Source organism: Oenanthe melanoleuca, chromosome 1A (assembly GCF_029582105.1).
Source record: "Oenanthe melanoleuca isolate GR-GAL-2019-014 chromosome 1A, OMel1.0, whole genome shotgun sequence".
In the NCBI taxonomy this organism is placed as follows: domain Eukaryota; kingdom Metazoa; phylum Chordata; class Aves; order Passeriformes; family Muscicapidae; genus Oenanthe; species Oenanthe melanoleuca.
The window spans coordinates 32,128,946-32,145,662 of record NC_079334.1 but is presented as its reverse complement, the minus strand read 5'-3'; the positions used below and the strand labels follow the sequence as shown (position 1 = coordinate 32,145,662).

Below are 16,717 nucleotides of genomic sequence, written 5' to 3'. Positions count from 1 at the left end.
GATGACAAGGAACAGATTTTCAGCTGCTGATGAAACTTTTCCATCTACTGGGCAATACAGCTGCCAAGAAATGATGAGAGGCAGGATATGATACACAACTCATACTCCCTATCCTCCACCTGCACAGAATCCAGGCTGTGCACCACAGACCTCCTGGTTATGTTGCAGGCATCCATCTGTCAAGTAGGACTTTTCTCAGAACTAGTTTCCTAGGCCAAATTAATCCCTGAGATAATTCCATTGTGTTTTGTCTAAGGAAATATCAATTACTGTGAATGGAAGGATGATCTCATGATGAAAGCAAATGAATGACTCGTAGTCATGGCTGGAACCTTGGATAGATTCCTCTTCTGCTGTAGGGTTCTCATTTGATTTGGATAAACTGACACAAATGCCAGTTGCCTTGATTTCTACTTATATAAAATGGAGTTAATTCTAATTTACTTCCAGAGCCATCTTTTAAGAATCTGTGTTTCTTTGATCTGTTTTGATAAAAAGAACTATTAAAAAGTCCAACCAAACCAAACCAAACCAAACCAAACCAAACCAAACCAAACCAAACCAAAAAAACTCCAAAACCCAAAAGTAGCATATTGTTATTTTTATAAAGCATGAGAAAACCAGTAAGAGGATCATGTTCTGGGAGATGACAAATAGACACATCTGCATTTAGTAAATTTATACTGTCAACTTACTCTGAACAAGAAGGATTAAAAACTCTTTTTGATCTCTCTTTGAGCTATCTCAAAGGACATGGGAGATAAATATGCAAAGCAGATTAGGATTACTCTGGAATGGAGTAATATTAAGAAAATAATCCTTGAAAATTCAGAAAAGACTAAAAATTACCTTTTTCTCTGCCACTGAGATATGCTCACCTATGAGTCACACAAATGCTCCTGAATGTGTTGTGCATACAAGAAACTTCCCTTGAACTATCTTTTTTTCTCTGTAGAGAGAGTCTGCATAATTAGATTAGGTGAAATTAAAAATGCATTGGTTTTCTCTCTCCCTCTCTCTTCCTCTCCCCCTCTCTCTCTCCAGCTCTGCATCAATACTCTAGCTCCACTGACTGATCTAAAGTAGGAACTGGTGCCTCCCAGAAATGTACATCCTTAGGAAATGTGTTCAGTTAAAATCTCTTCTGAGTACTGATGAAAGTCCTGTGTGTTCTTGTTTTTCCTGCACCTGTTTAGTTTTTATTGTCATGTTTCATACAGATTTCCATTATATTTTACAAATTTGGACTTGCAACTTAGTTTTACTTTGGCTGTCACTGCTGATATTATTATTATCATTATACTAGCAAAAAAAAAAAAAAAAAAAAAAAAAAAAAAAAAAAAAAAAAAAAAGCAATTTCTTAGAGAATGCAGAAATACTGGTGTCCTTGAAGATTAACATGATCTTGTTAGCATGAAAGGAAAACAACAGCTTGGATCCTAGTCCACAGCATCCAACAACTTTATCTCTATGGATCAGTGAGTAATTGTGAAAGCAGCACTTGGCTAAAGCATTCCCCTCTACTCCCCGTTCTCCACTTTCAAGCAAGTAAAATCACTTTTTCCTTCCTTAGATAACACCAGTTTATTCTTGACTGCATTGATGTTTTGAAATGCACCAAAGTTTACATTGCTGAGGTTCATTAAACTACATCTTTGGTTGTCATTTGGGTTGTTCAAAACTAGGCACAGTATGTTATGACATTTCTTTGATGGTATCCTAGTATAAGAACTGGTAAAAAAATCTAAAATCCCACTTAATTATTCCTATAGTAACATTTAATATCCAGTTACCTCATTCTTATCAAAACCTCAGCAGTTTTTAAGGGGTTAGCCTTCCTCTTCTCAGATGCTTTAAGGAAGTTGGCACAAATAATTCTTACAAGCTATAGCAAATGAACCTAGTGTATAGAAATTGAAGTGTCTAATCTAATCTGCTGAGGGATCTGTACCAAATGCATTACCCTGACATTTAAGGTCTCACAGTCAGTGACCGGTTAACCAAATCTGTCACTGTGACAGACATGTATTTCTACATGCTGTGCCACAACTTAATCTTTCAGGCACAGTTTAGGTGAAATATCCTGTAGCACAGTGACTCAGAGTCCATAATGTATTTAATGAAGAAATTTCCCAACTGTTATTAAAACAGATCATTCTGATTGTTGTATTTGCAATAAAGCAAAACAAAGTGAATTTGTCTACTAAGCTCTCTACACAGTAGATCACCTGTTAGACTGTGTAACTCCAGTTATCTTTACAATTACTGTTATTATGTGTTATTACAGCCTTATACCTCTTCCCTCTTCCCTGGCACCACAGCCTGTGACTTTCTGGAGGTGAAGACTGTTTTTGAAATATCTGCTTAGTGACAGATCTGAAATTCTAAATTAGCTCTTCTGACACCTTGTGGTTCCTGTACATCACATTGTAAATCTGCTACAAATCATAATGTTGTCTGATATCTCTCAATGATACAGTAAAATATAATGTCCTTCATAACTACATGCATTTAATACTTTTAACTAACTCTAAGAAGAGAAGGAATTCTTTTATCATGATTTGATTTCTACCCTCTTGTTTTCTTTGTGGTGTTGTTTAACAGGGTAAATAATTTTTATGCTCAATTTGTCTCCACTGGCTCTTTCTGGCGGCTGCCCCTGGTGTGGCCTGGTTTATGGAGTCCCAGAGCTGACAGGTGGGGCAGTGAAGGCACATGTTGCCATCTGTATCTTTCTACAAAGCAAGTTGTCTCCACTGGAGACAGCTCTTGCTATTGGGAGGAAACTTGTCCTTTGTTTATGTAGAGCAATGTCTCCGCAAGATACAGACTTTGTGGATTGTTGTAGTGCAGCTAAATCTACTTGGACAGGCTGGTTTTAGTCACCCTGGAGCACTTGGGATGTCCTGGGGAACAGGCACTCCCTACACATTTCATCCCACCCTTTCTTGACATTTGCTTTTATTAGTGCCTGGCTTTGCTAACCTTTTTTTCCTGGAGGATCTATTTTGTTTTTAAAGCTTTTCTGCCAGACCTCATCTACCCCAGTCCTATGTCTTTGAAGAAAAAATACGTATGCTTTTGATAGAAAACAAGAGGCTTCTGCCACTATGACTCAGCAGCAATTATACTGCTTTTTATGCAGAGTTTATTACGAGGTTCCAAAGAAGGAGCTGTACAAACCTAGTGCATGAATTCAGCAGTTCCACTGCAGCAGGAAGGACTAAGTTGTGATGACTGGGATCTTGCCAGTAGGTCCAGAAGCATCCTGAGAAGTGGTGTTAGAAAGCAAGGACCACAGGTCTTCTGACAGAGTACCAACTCTTTAAAATCTAAGTTACTGTGTTCAGTGCTTCAGGCTGAAAACTGTAATGCCAGATCAATGTGATCTGCTAATGGGTTCAATAAGGCCCCTCAAAGCTTTAATATTCTGAAAAAAATGCACCCTCCCCCCATGTCTGCAATTACTGCCACTGATGGTGATAACACACTCCCTGAATCTAAGTAGAAGCAGCTGAGATGTTTGTGACACTTGGGGCAGACTTCCCAGGAGCACTTTAAGCATTGCTTGAAAAGAGGTCATAATGCACTTCGTATATTTTGAAGTTGCAAAGAAAACAGCATTAAATAATCACATAGGGGAGAAAGAAAACTTGTTAAAAGCTCCCCAATTTATTAGACACAGCTTGATGAACAGATTCCCATCCTTCTGGGACAGCATGGTGTGCCACTTGATGGAAATCGTGAGGAAACAGTTACATAAAAGGGCTGGCTAGCAGCGAAAGGAGGCAACGTTTTAAAAACTCTCTATAAAAAAGAAATAATCAGCTTGATGGACCCAAATCCTTTCCATAACTTCATGCCTCTATATCCCGTGAATTCTGGAAGATGGTTTCAGTGCATTATTTTCCACAGCTGGCTTCCCTTTCCAGTCTATCTGTTCTGCTGCAAGTGCGCACCTCTGGCTGCACCCATCCTCTCCTGGGGGCAGCAGCTGCGGGCTGTCCTGAGGGAGCACCAGCTGCAGCACTCCGTGCCTTGGGGTGTGTTTGCCACCCCCTCTGCCAAGTTCCTGTGATTTTGTTTAACTGTGAGCGGAGCTAAGAGCTCCCCATGGATGTTCACACTGATAGAGAGGGAAACAGCAGCCTGTGGGCAAGTGTGGAGCTCCCCACTCCGGCATCCCATCCCCAATACAGGTATAGCCCTTCTCCTTCCTACTAATCTGACCTCTTCAGCAGGGCTGAGTAAAGAGAAAAAAGGGGGTGAAAGGGAAACAGGAAAACAAAGAAAATAAAGACGGGAAAAGGAAGAAGAGAAAGGGGGACGGAGAAAAAGAGGAAAGAAAGGAAAAAAAGAAGTCAAAGAGAAAACAGAATGGAAAAGGAAAATGGGAAAAGGAGAAAAAGGGGAAGGAAGATAATCTCTGATTGCGCGCGGCTGGCAGCGGTACGCGACCCATCCCATCCCGGGCCCATCCCGGCCCGTTCCGCGCCGCCGCTGCCCGAGCGGGCCGGGGCCGCCTCAGCCGCCGGCGCGCGGGGCGGGGCGGGGCGGGCGCGGAGGGCGGCGCGGGGCGGGCCCGCACGCAGGCGCGCTGGGAGCCCGGGGCGCCCCACGCGGGCGCTCCCAGAGCCTCGGCGGCGGCGCCCGGCTCGGCAGCGAGGGGGGCGCGGGCCGGGAGCGGAGCTGCGACAGCGCCGGGGCGCCGCGGGAGGAAGGCGGGAGCCGGAGCCGCGCCCCGCTCCGCTCGGCCCCGCTCCGATCAGCAGCCGCGCTCTCGCCGCCGATCGCCCCGCTGCCATGGGGTAGGGGCGGCGGAGCGGGGGGACGCCGTCAGGCTGCGGCCGCCGGCGGAGCGCGGAGCGGCGCCCCGCGGTGCCGGGGGGCGCGAGGGGCAGGCGCGGCGGGGCGGGCGCGGGAGGCCGGGCAGGGCAGGGGGCTGTCCCGGTGCGAGAGCGGCCGCGGCAGGCGGAGAGATGATCGCGGAGTTGTTGAGCAGCGCCCTGGGGCTCGCCCTGTACCTCAACACCCTGAGCGCCGACTTCTGCTACGATGACAGGTAAGGTGGGGAGCGGGGGCCGCTCACCTGTCGGGAGCGGGGCTTCGGCCGTCCCGCTGCTGGAGGGTCCCGGTGGTTCCGGAGCTCCGGTGGCCGCGGAGGCACCCTCCGCTCCCGGGGCTTTGACAGCTCGGACTCGGTCCTCTGCAGCCCCCCGCAGCGGGAGGGGACCCGCCGGTCCAAGTTGGCGTGTCCTGGGCTGATCCCTCGTGCGCGGAGCCAGCGGGATGCCCGTCCCGTCCCGTCCCGTCCCCAGCTCCGCAGGGACCGAGCGCCCGCGGGAAGTTGCCGTCCGCTGCCCGGTGCGCTGGGCTGGCTCGGGCTGCCCACCTGCTCCTCTCCTGGCCGTACCTGCCCGCCGGAGCTGCGGAAAGGCGCTGTTCTTAGTCTGGGGAAATTCCGATTTGTGCCTTTTCCGGTGACTTAATCTGATCGCATTTAAAACAGATGCATAATTATAATGTATTATTAGGGAGAACAGCACGCCTGGCTAAACTTATTAACAGTCCTGGAGTGATTCATGCTCCATTGGAATTAAACCATCCAAAAAGTGAGGCGGGATTGACTTTGACAGCGTTTCATCAGCCTGTCTCCTCTGCGGCCAGAGACCGTGTGCCGCGGGGGTGGGTGGATGGGGGCTGTCCCGTCCCGGCAGCGCGGCCGGAGTCCCGCGGGGGCCGGCGGCTGGCCACGCGTGCGGGGCTGAGTGCGCGGAGGGAGCGAGCAGTGCCCCGGGGTGGGTGTGTGAGCGGAGGGTCTGACAGCGCTCGGGTTCACCGTGCTAGCCAACTCCCTGAGCAGCCGTCAGGCAGGGTTGGTGCCTTGGAGCCTTTGGTGTGAGAGGAGCAAACGCGAGGAAGCACGACAGAGGGATGTCCCTGATGAGGAAGATGTTTGCCGGATGAGTTGAGCTTCCCGGCGCGCAGATGGGATGCGAAAGGGTCAGATGTGCCTTTGATTAGGCATTTGCCTTGGAAAATAACCTGCCTGTCCTGCAGTAATTAGTTACTAAACTTGGAAGTTTCCTCCCTTAAGCGGTATTACAGTGCACCTGCCGTGTTTAAGATCTGTCACCGCTTCCAGAATACTCCCCCCTGTTTTCAAGGCTTGCTACTATTAAACCTATTATACTGGAAGCAAATGCCAAGTGTTAGTCCTGGTATAGGTCTCTGGCTGGGAACAGAGTTGGCTGCAGAGTATGGCAATTCAGGCTTCAGCCCTCCAGGTCATTTGCATGTACTTGAAGCCTTGCGAGCAATTAAATGGTTTTAGGTTTCTGTGAGTCTTCCAGTTTTCTACAGTGATTTTTCTTAAATCCATTTTGAAGTTCTGAAGCTTCTTTCATAAGCAATAAAAAAGTCTGCTGTTGCCCTGAAATGTGAGGTCTGAGTTGGATCAATAGGAAGTAGTGAATATTTTGATACAGTGACACTATTTTAAACCCTCTTATTATAGTTAAGAACTGCAGGAGTTGTGGAATATTTACATAACCCTACATAGCATATATTGCAATGTTTGGGCAAAACTGGGTCGTTTAAGCACAAGCTGTCCTGCAAGCCAGTTCAAATGGACTAGGCATGGAAAGCAGTATGAAGTACTTTCTGGTGCTGTTGATAGGGAGGTCAAGGTTACTCTTGATCTTGCCTGAGTGTGCTTTAATGCAGTTAGAAAAAAAGTGGTATTTGAGTGTCATTTTTGAAAGTGTGGAAAAGATAATCACACACTGATTTTGCTAGTACTATTCCCCCACTGTTTAAAAGGTGTTCTAGGAGACTGCTTTGTTCATGTGTTTACCTCCTAACTAAATAAAGTACTTCTCATCATTGCAGCTAATATTTAGGCATTGACTAGAGTGCTCTGAAAGGCAGTTAATGGCATATCTGTATGTGGGGGTCATCTAATTAGGATGTTTTTCAATTGCAGCACTGGAAGGGACAAGGCAGAAAGGGCTGTTTCATGCTAGTAATTGTTGAACTAGAAAGGGTTATCTATTCAAAGAGGCAGGCTCTCAGACCCAAAGTATTCTTTTAACTGTAATCACAGAATCTTGCTGCCCTGCAGGAGCCAGCTTGAAATGTAACAGTAGAAAAGAAGGTCGATGCTGGAGCTGCAGGACACAGCACTCCATGTGGGAGATGGATCATGCTACTAACTTGAACTGAACCAAGATTGTGCATTTAAGCTGGGAACCAGCAATGTCTTGTTTCAGAGGGCAGCATATTGCCAAGGTTTTTTTTTCCACTTCCTTTGCTATTATATTGAAATTACATCACACTGTTCTCTTTTTAATATAGTGATCAAACTTACTGCATAAAGGGTGTCTGTAATTGCTTTCTGTATTTTTTATGTAGGTTGGGCAAGATTAAGTGGCATCATAAAACTTCTTATAGCAAAATCAATTTTCCAATGGTAAGATGTAATATTTTAGCAGCAGCACGGCACCAAACTAAAGACTGTGTGGGCAGTCATATAACAGACTTGCTTGTAGTCTGGGCTTTGACTATGTATCAAAGGGTTCAGTATTTGTTTCCCACCCTTTACCCACTTAAACTGAAATAGCATGAATTTTAAGCCTGAGTAAGTTGAGTGAGCAAATGTATGTGTTCTTATTTTTTGTCATTAGTCTGCTTAACTTGTTTCTTTCAGGTTAAGCAGATATATTGTATATAATCAGTGCAATGCCAATATTTTTGAGCAATTGACCTACTGACTACTTTGAATGAAAGTGCCGCTTGTCAGTTTCTAGTCAGTTTCTAAACACAAGAGTCAGTGTTTTTTTGGTTTTTTTTTTCTTTTGTTCTGTAGATGTAGACCTAGAAAACACAAGCTTTTGCCACCCTTGTCTCTGCCACTGTAATTCTTACAGACAGCTGTGATATTTCCTATTTTCATGTGTAGATTATTACTGGTGGTTTCACCTCCAGCTCAAAACCTCCTTGTTCAGCTAGGAGCAAATAGATGTATTTCCCCCCTCTTTTTACTTATGTATTTGGAACTGAATGTGGCATGTAGTAACCCAAAACAAGAGATGAATGAAGAAAGAGGGGGAAATATTTAATACCACAGTAGCTCACATTGCTTGTTAATAAAGGTTTATTTATTGTTAAGCAAAATCATCTTGAAACTGGTAACAGGGTAGAGAGACATGCAATTTCCATTGAACCATGATTTTAAAGAGTTAAGATTTTTGCTAAGGGTAGAAGCAATTTCCATGACCAAGATGTAAGTTAGGTAGGCAAATGGTAGGTTAATGATTACTAGATGCTTAAGCTAGAGCTGATTGCTATATTGTCTGCTATTGTGAACTTGCATATAGAGGAACATCGAGTAAGTGAACCGTTATAAGAGCAGACTGAAACCAGTAAGAACAATGGCCAGCAGCTGGACTGCATCACGAAGCACAGGGCTTAGATCGTGCCAGAGGGAGAGACCTGAGACCTGATGAAGACTCTCCTGACTTCATCCTTTGAGACCACTGACCCATTTCGAGACCACTGACCCACTTCAAGAGAAGAATTGTGCACACAGTGAAGGACTAATAACCTCATTTTAATATGGAATGGGGATGGGAGGTGCTGGGGTTATGCATATGTATTGTGTGTAAGATCTTGGGAAATAAATAGATTGTTCGGGGCGGTCACGCTTATTGGAGGTGACACCCGTGCCACCTGCCAGGTGAATAAACATACCACTTTCTAACTGTAGTTAGAAATGTCAGTTTTTAATGATTCACCATTACTGCAGATGTGTTGAAGATCTTGCCTGTTGCACCATGTTAAATCCAGCTTCTTGCCACATTGAGGGGGAGCTAATCTCTGCACACAGTTTGTGTTTCATGCAAGTATCTGCCAGCATTGCAGGAGGGAGACCCATTGCTGCAATTAGGCTTGCACATAGGCATGACTATTTTTGCCTGCTGTTTAAGCCCCACCAGCCCACCTGGCAATTTGACCTGCAGGTGCCTTACACTGAAGCTATCATCCTTCATGTGGCCTGTGCTGACTAAGGCAGGTCACTGTCAGTTTATAGCTGGGGTGGGGGAGATTCAGTGCTTTGTGTATCTGAGGTCATTCATTTTTACAGTGAACATGGCAAAAGCAGATCATCTATTGAGGTGGTCCTTTCTTCTAGATCTCAAAAGAAAGGCATACTTTAGGGAGACTATGGTAGGAAGCTTTAACCTTGAGTGATGTGTTGTCTCAGTGACACATTGTCAAAATTGGTGTTCTGGAAAAGGCGTACAGATTTGTCTGTGTCTGTGTAGGGCTCTTCCATGAGATTTGGTAGCACAGCCCAAATTTCTCTAGCTTACACTGCGTTTTATTTAGCAGGCCTGAATGGGGCAGCCTTGCTGATGGTAGAAAATATCCAACAGCCCTGTTTCAAAGTTGCTGGGCAATAATCCAGGCTGTGTTGAAAAAATCCTGTTAAATGTTTTCACCCTGTAGTGTCAGACTTGCATCATTTTAAAACAGGCCGAGCCCATACACGTTTGATAGTACCTCTGTTGGGTCTGCCACATGAGATTTAATCTAGCAAGTGACCCAAATACATGCACTAGAAGAACAAGTGTAAGTGCACTGGGGAAAATTACTTGCCATCTGTCTCCTTGTTATGTGGGTATATTTGATAATTAATTTACATTTGTGATTTTTATGGCCCCTTTTTGTTGTCTTCTCAAATGTTCAGCTCCGAGTGCACCTCTCCAGTAGCTTTTAGTAGCTCCAGTTTACAGGTAGCTGCAATCTTCTGAATTCCAGGAGTGAGGTTGGTGATGGGGAAACAGGCACTTGTGTGTTTTCTCTGTAGTGTTTTCTCTTTGCCCCCTCTGTTCCATGTTCTGCATGCTAACTTCAAACCACCATAAAGATAATTTTTGATGAAACAGGAGCTTTAACATATTCATAAAGGAGTAAAGGTAACTCAGAGAAGATGCTTGAGTAACTTAGGCTGTGTTTTGATTTGTAGTTAAGTTTGTGTTGTAGCTGACTATTAACCAAAACATCCGATTGTCTAACGGGAGAACCTGGCTCAATAATATTATATTAATACTAGTTCTTTTAAAATGCTGAACATAACGTAAATATGTATGTAGTTTTGATTTAAAAATGTTTCTGCATAAAAAAATATGATGAATGAAGCACTTTGATTCAAATGTGAAATCTTAGCTTCATCAAAATATTGGTGGGTGGTTTGTTTTGTTTTTTTGGGGTTTTTTTCCCATTTGAGATCTTGTAGTATAGAGATTTTAGAAAGCAAAAAAAAATTATATCGCCACTGGCTTTATTTTAAGATTCTTGTTGCATATGTAACACTAACATAAAACATGTCACTTCTGGTAGCTGGTTCAGAGAATAAATTCATGCCTGTTAGCAGACAGAGAGTCTCCCTGAGTCACTGATGGGATGCGCCTCATCTGCAGGAAGTTCTTCCAGCACACAATGGAGTTACAAATTCAAATGATCAACTTTCTCCAACATCTCCCATATGTATTCCAGCTGCACTTCTGAATCCTTTAAGTTTGCCAGAGAAAGTCGCTGAAAGGCTCAGAAGTATCTCATCTCAATTTGTTAACCATCTGATAGCTGCAAGAGTGATGAATTAGTGCTCCTTTGCTTCCCTCATCTGGAAATTTGCCCTTCCCTTGTTGTTTGCTGCTAGGTTTGTTGTTGTTTTTTTTTTTTATTCATTTTTTCTGTGAAGTTAACTGAATCAGACTTTGCTGTTTGTTTATGGAGTTTCTTTCTTTAGCTGAAATACTTGATGCCTAAACTGATGCAAGACTGCTGGCAACCTGTGGTGAGAGTTGCTCCAAAAACTAAGCTGGAGAAACAGACTAAATCTGAAGGAAAAGATGCTTTGTCTTATTGTTACTTATGTAAAGGTGAATCTGTTCTTTGGGCCAGTCTATTAAGTTAGATTTTAAAAATTTTTTATTTCTAAATATTTTATGAAGATTTTGGGATAACTGCCTTTTTTTTTTTTTTTTTTTTTTTTTTTAAATAAACATTTTTAAAATGCCCATTTCCTTCTCTGTATTTTTAACCTTAATTTTTTTTTCTGAAATGTTTTTTTGAAAGGTGGAAGCATTTTATCTGGAGACCTGAATCTTATGCTGAAAGTTTTAAAATGAATTTTGGAATTTCTCTTGATTGTGGAAACCTATAGTTTGCCTTAGGGCTTGGCAACCTTTGACTCCTTTTACTTTCCCACTTGGGGCAACTGATCATAAAAACTCTCCTTATGGTCCTTTAGAATGGGAGCTTGTTCTGTGGACAGGTTGTTTAAGTTAGGATGCAATGGGATTTAATTTCATGTCTGCTAGATCAGGCTCTTATCCTTTCTGAGGATGGTCATCCAGACTTAAGATGTGCTATTTTTTGTGCAGGCAGTCCCTTCCGAGTAAGAGGGTGTAAATTTTGCAATTTCTTTCCCAGTTTCACTCTCTGCAGAGCTCCATACTAAGCCATTTTTCCCCAAAGGCTATAGCCTGTTGGTGAATGAAACTCGAAGAGTCACAGGAAAGTGTTTCTTTGGAACAGCATCCTAAATATTACTTAACTTGTCAACGCTACTGCTCAGTTTGTTACTTCAGGACAGTTGAAATATTTTGTGGACCTGTGAATAGCTTATGACAGACATCTCCAAAGGCAGTGACATGCACTTGGCTCTGTCTTCAGAGGATGCTTCAGGCTAGCACAGGCTTGCTGCTGTTTGTGTATGACACCTGATTGTGAAACAAAGGAACAAGCTGGATCACTGGGGCAGCAGCCAAGGATCAAGTAATCTATCAATCCCTTTTACTTCAAGGAAAAAGAAAATTGGTAAATCAAACTGTTTGAAGCTGATAAAATTTTGTGGCCCAGCCTCAGTAACTGGGGAAGGTTCATTGATGATGCTTCACTGACCATTCCAGGCCTCGTTAAGCCTCGAGAGGGAGAAAAAGTAAAAGTGGCTTCCGTGAATACTAATCCTTGTGTTCCCTAGGACACTGTGAATTACTCTGTTAGCCTTCATTGTCCCAGTGGCTTCATGAGGAAATTTTTCAAGAATAGTGGCAGGTTTCAGTTGGAGGTAAATAGTACTTGTTTGCTGTCTTCATGTTCCTTATTTACTTTATCTCCTCATCTTTTAAATTGCTTTTTGTTTCATTGGAAATGTTGTGCTTTCAGCGTAAGATTTTTTGTCCTTTGTATCGTAATTATTTTGATTTTTTGTCCAGTAGTTTATTCAAGTGGCCCATATTAGTGCTTCAAAAACTGCTAGGAATCAGTGGAATCTGTAAAAACAGTGTGGGTGTATATACTATCATTATGTTAAATAACAGAATTGTGTTGTATGCTAAAATTTGAGACCCTGCATTTTATGGCATCTTTCTTCCAACAGAGAGCTGGACAGGTTTGCCATTAGTCTGCCACAAAGGCTCCTTAATATATTCACGGGGGTCACTGTTGACTGCCTCAGATCATTTCCTTCTCTCCAGGATTTAAGCACATTGGCCTCAGCAGCATTTCCAGTCCCAGCTGGCCTGGGAAGCCAGAGACTGACAGATAATTGAATGCGGATTTTCTATTTGACGGTGCAAACCATTGTTTCTAGATGACTGCACTGATCTGTGGAATCCCCTATTATTCACCAACTTGTCAGTAGACCCCAAGAGCCCTGCCCTGACCTCTGACCTGGGTTTCAAGGGAGGACAGGTTTTTCTGAATTTAGCATCCTGTGTCCAGGATGGGTGTTTCTGAAATCAGTTCTACTCCAGGCTATTTTGCTAATGAGAGGATTGTATGATTTTTAGCTCCTACACGTTTTAGTCAGCTAGTCCAATTTGTGTTCAGGGGAACAACGCAGTAATTGGTAGCAGAACTATTGCTGTGAAGTCCCTGCCAGTGCCTGGATGCTATTTTCATGCAGCTTGGCAATTTGCGTACTTAAATCCTAAAAAAGGACTTGAACTCTTGAAACAGGGTCACTATTCAGTGACCAAAATTGTCATGGAAACAAACCCACTCAACAGCAGCCAATGCCCTTCCTAGATCTGTCCAGTCTTCTCACCTCTGTGGCTTTTTACATATAGCAGTTAATAATTGGAGGCTGGGCTCAGGAGCCAGACTCCAGTGTGCCACTCCCACATCATTGCTGTGATGCACCCAGTCAGTGGTTAGGTGGGAAACCAGTCTCTGAACACTCTCAAATACTTAACTGAAAGATATACCACCAGTGTTTATCTGCAGCCCCAACTTAGAGATAGCATTTCATTTCTGTACGTGGTGTTTCCAATTGCTTGGCTGCCTGTTCTAAGTGTAACTTGAGTTAACTGCTGATTTTTCTCTCCCTCTGATACAAGGGAATGTAGCTCAAAGTTGTATGGCTCTCTGTGAATCAGGTACTTTTATTTAGGAGGTGGTGCCTGGCTAAGTGTGTGGGCATCCACTGTCATGATGCATCAGCAGTGCCTTTGCCACGTCCAGCCTCCAATTTCTATGCAGGAATATTTCTAGTTGATGCTTTATAAAATAGCTTTTATGTTTTCTCAGCAACTGTTGAAGCTGGTAATGGTTATTTACTTTGATACTAAAAAAGCCAGCATGGAGTTCCAGTGTATGAATAAAGCACTAAGAAATAGTCTTCCACTGAAAATAGTTTTCTAAAATTGATGTTTGAAGCAGTTTTAAGGTGACATAATTACTTAGTGGGTGGAGGAGGAAAAACCCCTGAGTCACTGGATGTTATTCATTATAAAATCTTTAAGAATTAAGGAAAATAAAAACCTATCTGTAGATAGGGATCAGCCAAGCCCTTTATTGTGGAATATAATGGTTAAAACCAAGTTCTGAAATCCAGCCAACCAGCACAAAACTGTTCGCTCTTATCAAAGAGCCCCTTGATATGTCTCCATCCAGATTCCAATAGGAGATGAAAAAAGACTTCAGGAGGAACCCAGCTTGTGTGTAGAAAAGATGGTGCTGAAGTTGCCTGTAGAAGGTAGGCAGAGGAGATCTGTCCTATTGTTATTTAAATTGTAGATATTCAGTGTATGGCTGGTTTTGGAACCATGTATGTTGTGGTAATTCCTGTGCCTGCATTTTACCCCTGGCTGTTTACTGGAGGTGCTTTGTAGCATGCTTAGGGCTCAACCTGCTGTATTTTACTATATTAATGCCTATATACTTGACAGGCTTTTAGTAGACATTTTGCATTGAAACATGCAATCATTGGATTATAAATAATAACATCTTGGAGGCAAACTGGGGACAGCTGGAATTCTTAATCCAGGATAATTTTTTTTTTTTTTTTTGGTAAATTATTGATTTGTTTCAGGTCTCTCACATGAAATCTTGAAGTGGGAATTAGTTTAAAAAATCTGCCACTTCTGTGACTTTAATTTTGGTTTCTCCAAGTCCTTTGTGTGTGTGTTTAGTTTGATATTGTTTTCAGAGTGTGTTTTCAGTGGTGGACCTTTGAAAAGACATGGGAGGCTCTTGCTGCCCAATGTGCAAAGCATCACATTAAATAATACACTCGAAAATCTTCCTTTTGAAACACACAATGTCAGTGCCTTTATAGGCTGTTCAGTAGTTTCTCCTCCACAGACTGATCCAGTTGGTATTTTTAGTCTTTGTGATATTGTAGCACTTTGGAAACACTGGAATATTCTTGGTTGCATTTCACAGCCTCTCAGTTTTCCTGGGTCAGACTCAGTTATGTTTGGCCGGCTCCTTTGTTTGAGGGGACTTGTACTGGGCTGCTTTGAGAAGAGGGTTAGGTCCAGTTGGAAATTCAGATGAGATTCCTGCAGTCACTTCTAGCCAGTGGAGTACCTTTCCTAAGTTTCCTCTTTCCCAATAACACTGTGGATTTCCCTTACTGAAGTAGAAGGAGCACATACTGTGTCGAGTGTGACTCTGTGGGTGGAACTTGCAGCTGTTGTTCTGTAGGTTACGAACCTTCTACTCTACACTCTTTTTTTCATGTTTCATATGCTTTTTAAAAATAGTTTTTTGTCTTTAAAAAATTGAAGGAACACTGTGCCTTGTTTTATCCTCTAATTTCCAACAGTTATGTGACAGTGAAGATGCTGTCATGCCTGCTCTTGTATTTGATACTGTATTTAATTGATGTTACTACTTAATGTGGCAACAGTGTTGTTTTAATATTTTAATAAGAAGATGAAGAAATTGGACTCAAATTTGAGGCAGGATCGTAACAAGCCTTATTTTGTGTGTTTACATCAGCACTCTAGATACCACTGAAATGATAAGAATATTTATATCCTGGATTAAGCTGCTCTGTATTGGTCCATCTGACCTTTTTGGTGCTAGTATTTAGTTGGTGAATCATCATGGGTAACTGAAATAATTTCTGGTTTGGAAGTTTGGTTTGTGAGTCTCTAGCACAAGGATAGTCTCCTATCCTTTCTTTGGCTTTCCAGGCCTCCTTCCAGCTCCCATGCCAAAAAGAAACACTGTACAGTTCCTGGGAAGACAATACTTCTAGGTATTGTATGCTTCTGTCTATTTTCTTACTGCAAAATCTTGAATTATAATACGAGTTTTCTTGTAATAAATTCCATGAATTTTCAGTGTATGTGTTTCATTTTCTTCAAACAGTTTCAGTTGTACTTGAGGAAACTTTTAAAGGTCACTTTGTCTGTGGGGGTTGTTTTGTTTTGTTTTTTTTTAAGAAAGAAGAGAGGGTTGCTCTGGCAAAATTAACATTAGTTGCAGAATAAAGGTTTCCTTTTTTTAACCACTTATTTGTAATTAAACTTCTGATGTCTTATATTTTTATAATTAAAGAAGAAGAAAACTTAGGCTTTTTAAATCACTTTGATCTGAATTAAGGTTCCAGTGCCAAAAAAATAATTTAAATGCTGCATGGCTGTATAAATAAAACCTGCTGAAAGAAAAAGTACTAAGAGCATAATGAAAAAATTTAATCAAATGGTGTTTTTGTGTCTAGCAGCTCTTATTTTGTTGCACAGTTCTTTATAGCTTCTTTGTAACGCCAGTGTACTTGAATAAATTTTCTATTTTTGTGAAAAGATGTAGTTACATGTTCTATTCCATTTCACAGTACATTACTCATCTCTTGCATGTAAATCACTTGGCTTGTTAAAAATGTTAGTATTTCTCTTCAATAAACATCACGCTTCTGGAGGGTTCTCAAAAGTTACTTTCGTCCGGAAGATGAAAGACTGAAGGATGGGGAAAGGCCACAGAGAAGATGGATCCTCACGTTGTTGCACTCATGGTAAAACAGCCAAGCCCAAGCTGCATCACCTGGATCACCCTTGTGTCTGTGCTGCTGTTTGCTGCCAGGCACATGGCTGCTCTGCTGGCTGTTGGAAGCAGCTCCCGCTATGGAGATGGTTGTGGTGATGTGGCTTATGGAGTATGGCTGGCAGGTGAAGCCTCAGATGGGTGCCTGCTCCACCTGGATGAGCCTGGGGCTGTGTCAGGATGGGCTCTGATGATGCTGCAAATCACTACATCTCTTATGGCTTTGCTGCTTTCCTCCCTGTTCTGCTTGTTATGATGGCAGACTTGTGGCAGCTGAAGCCACATCTTTGACAATCCGTTGTGCTGGGTGGTTCCATGGGCTCAAGCCTTCCTAAGGGTATCTGTTATTTTGAAATGACAGCTTGGGCTTAAA

The 16,717-nt window shown here is 42.6% G+C and overlaps 1 protein-coding gene across 1 annotated transcript in view; it reads left to right on the top strand.

The window, feature by feature from the left end:
• The first annotated feature begins 4,647 nt into the window (after window positions 1-4,647).
• Window positions 4,648-16,717, top strand: part of TMTC2 (transmembrane O-mannosyltransferase targeting cadherins 2) — a 228,545-nt gene continuing 216,475 nt past the window's right edge. The window contains exon 1 of the mRNA XM_056481917.1: window positions 4,648-5,062. Coding sequence (XP_056337892.1) covers window positions 4,980-5,062 — 83 coding nt within the window. The 5' untranslated portion in view covers window positions 4,648-4,979. The remainder of the gene's footprint in view (window positions 5,063-16,717) is intronic.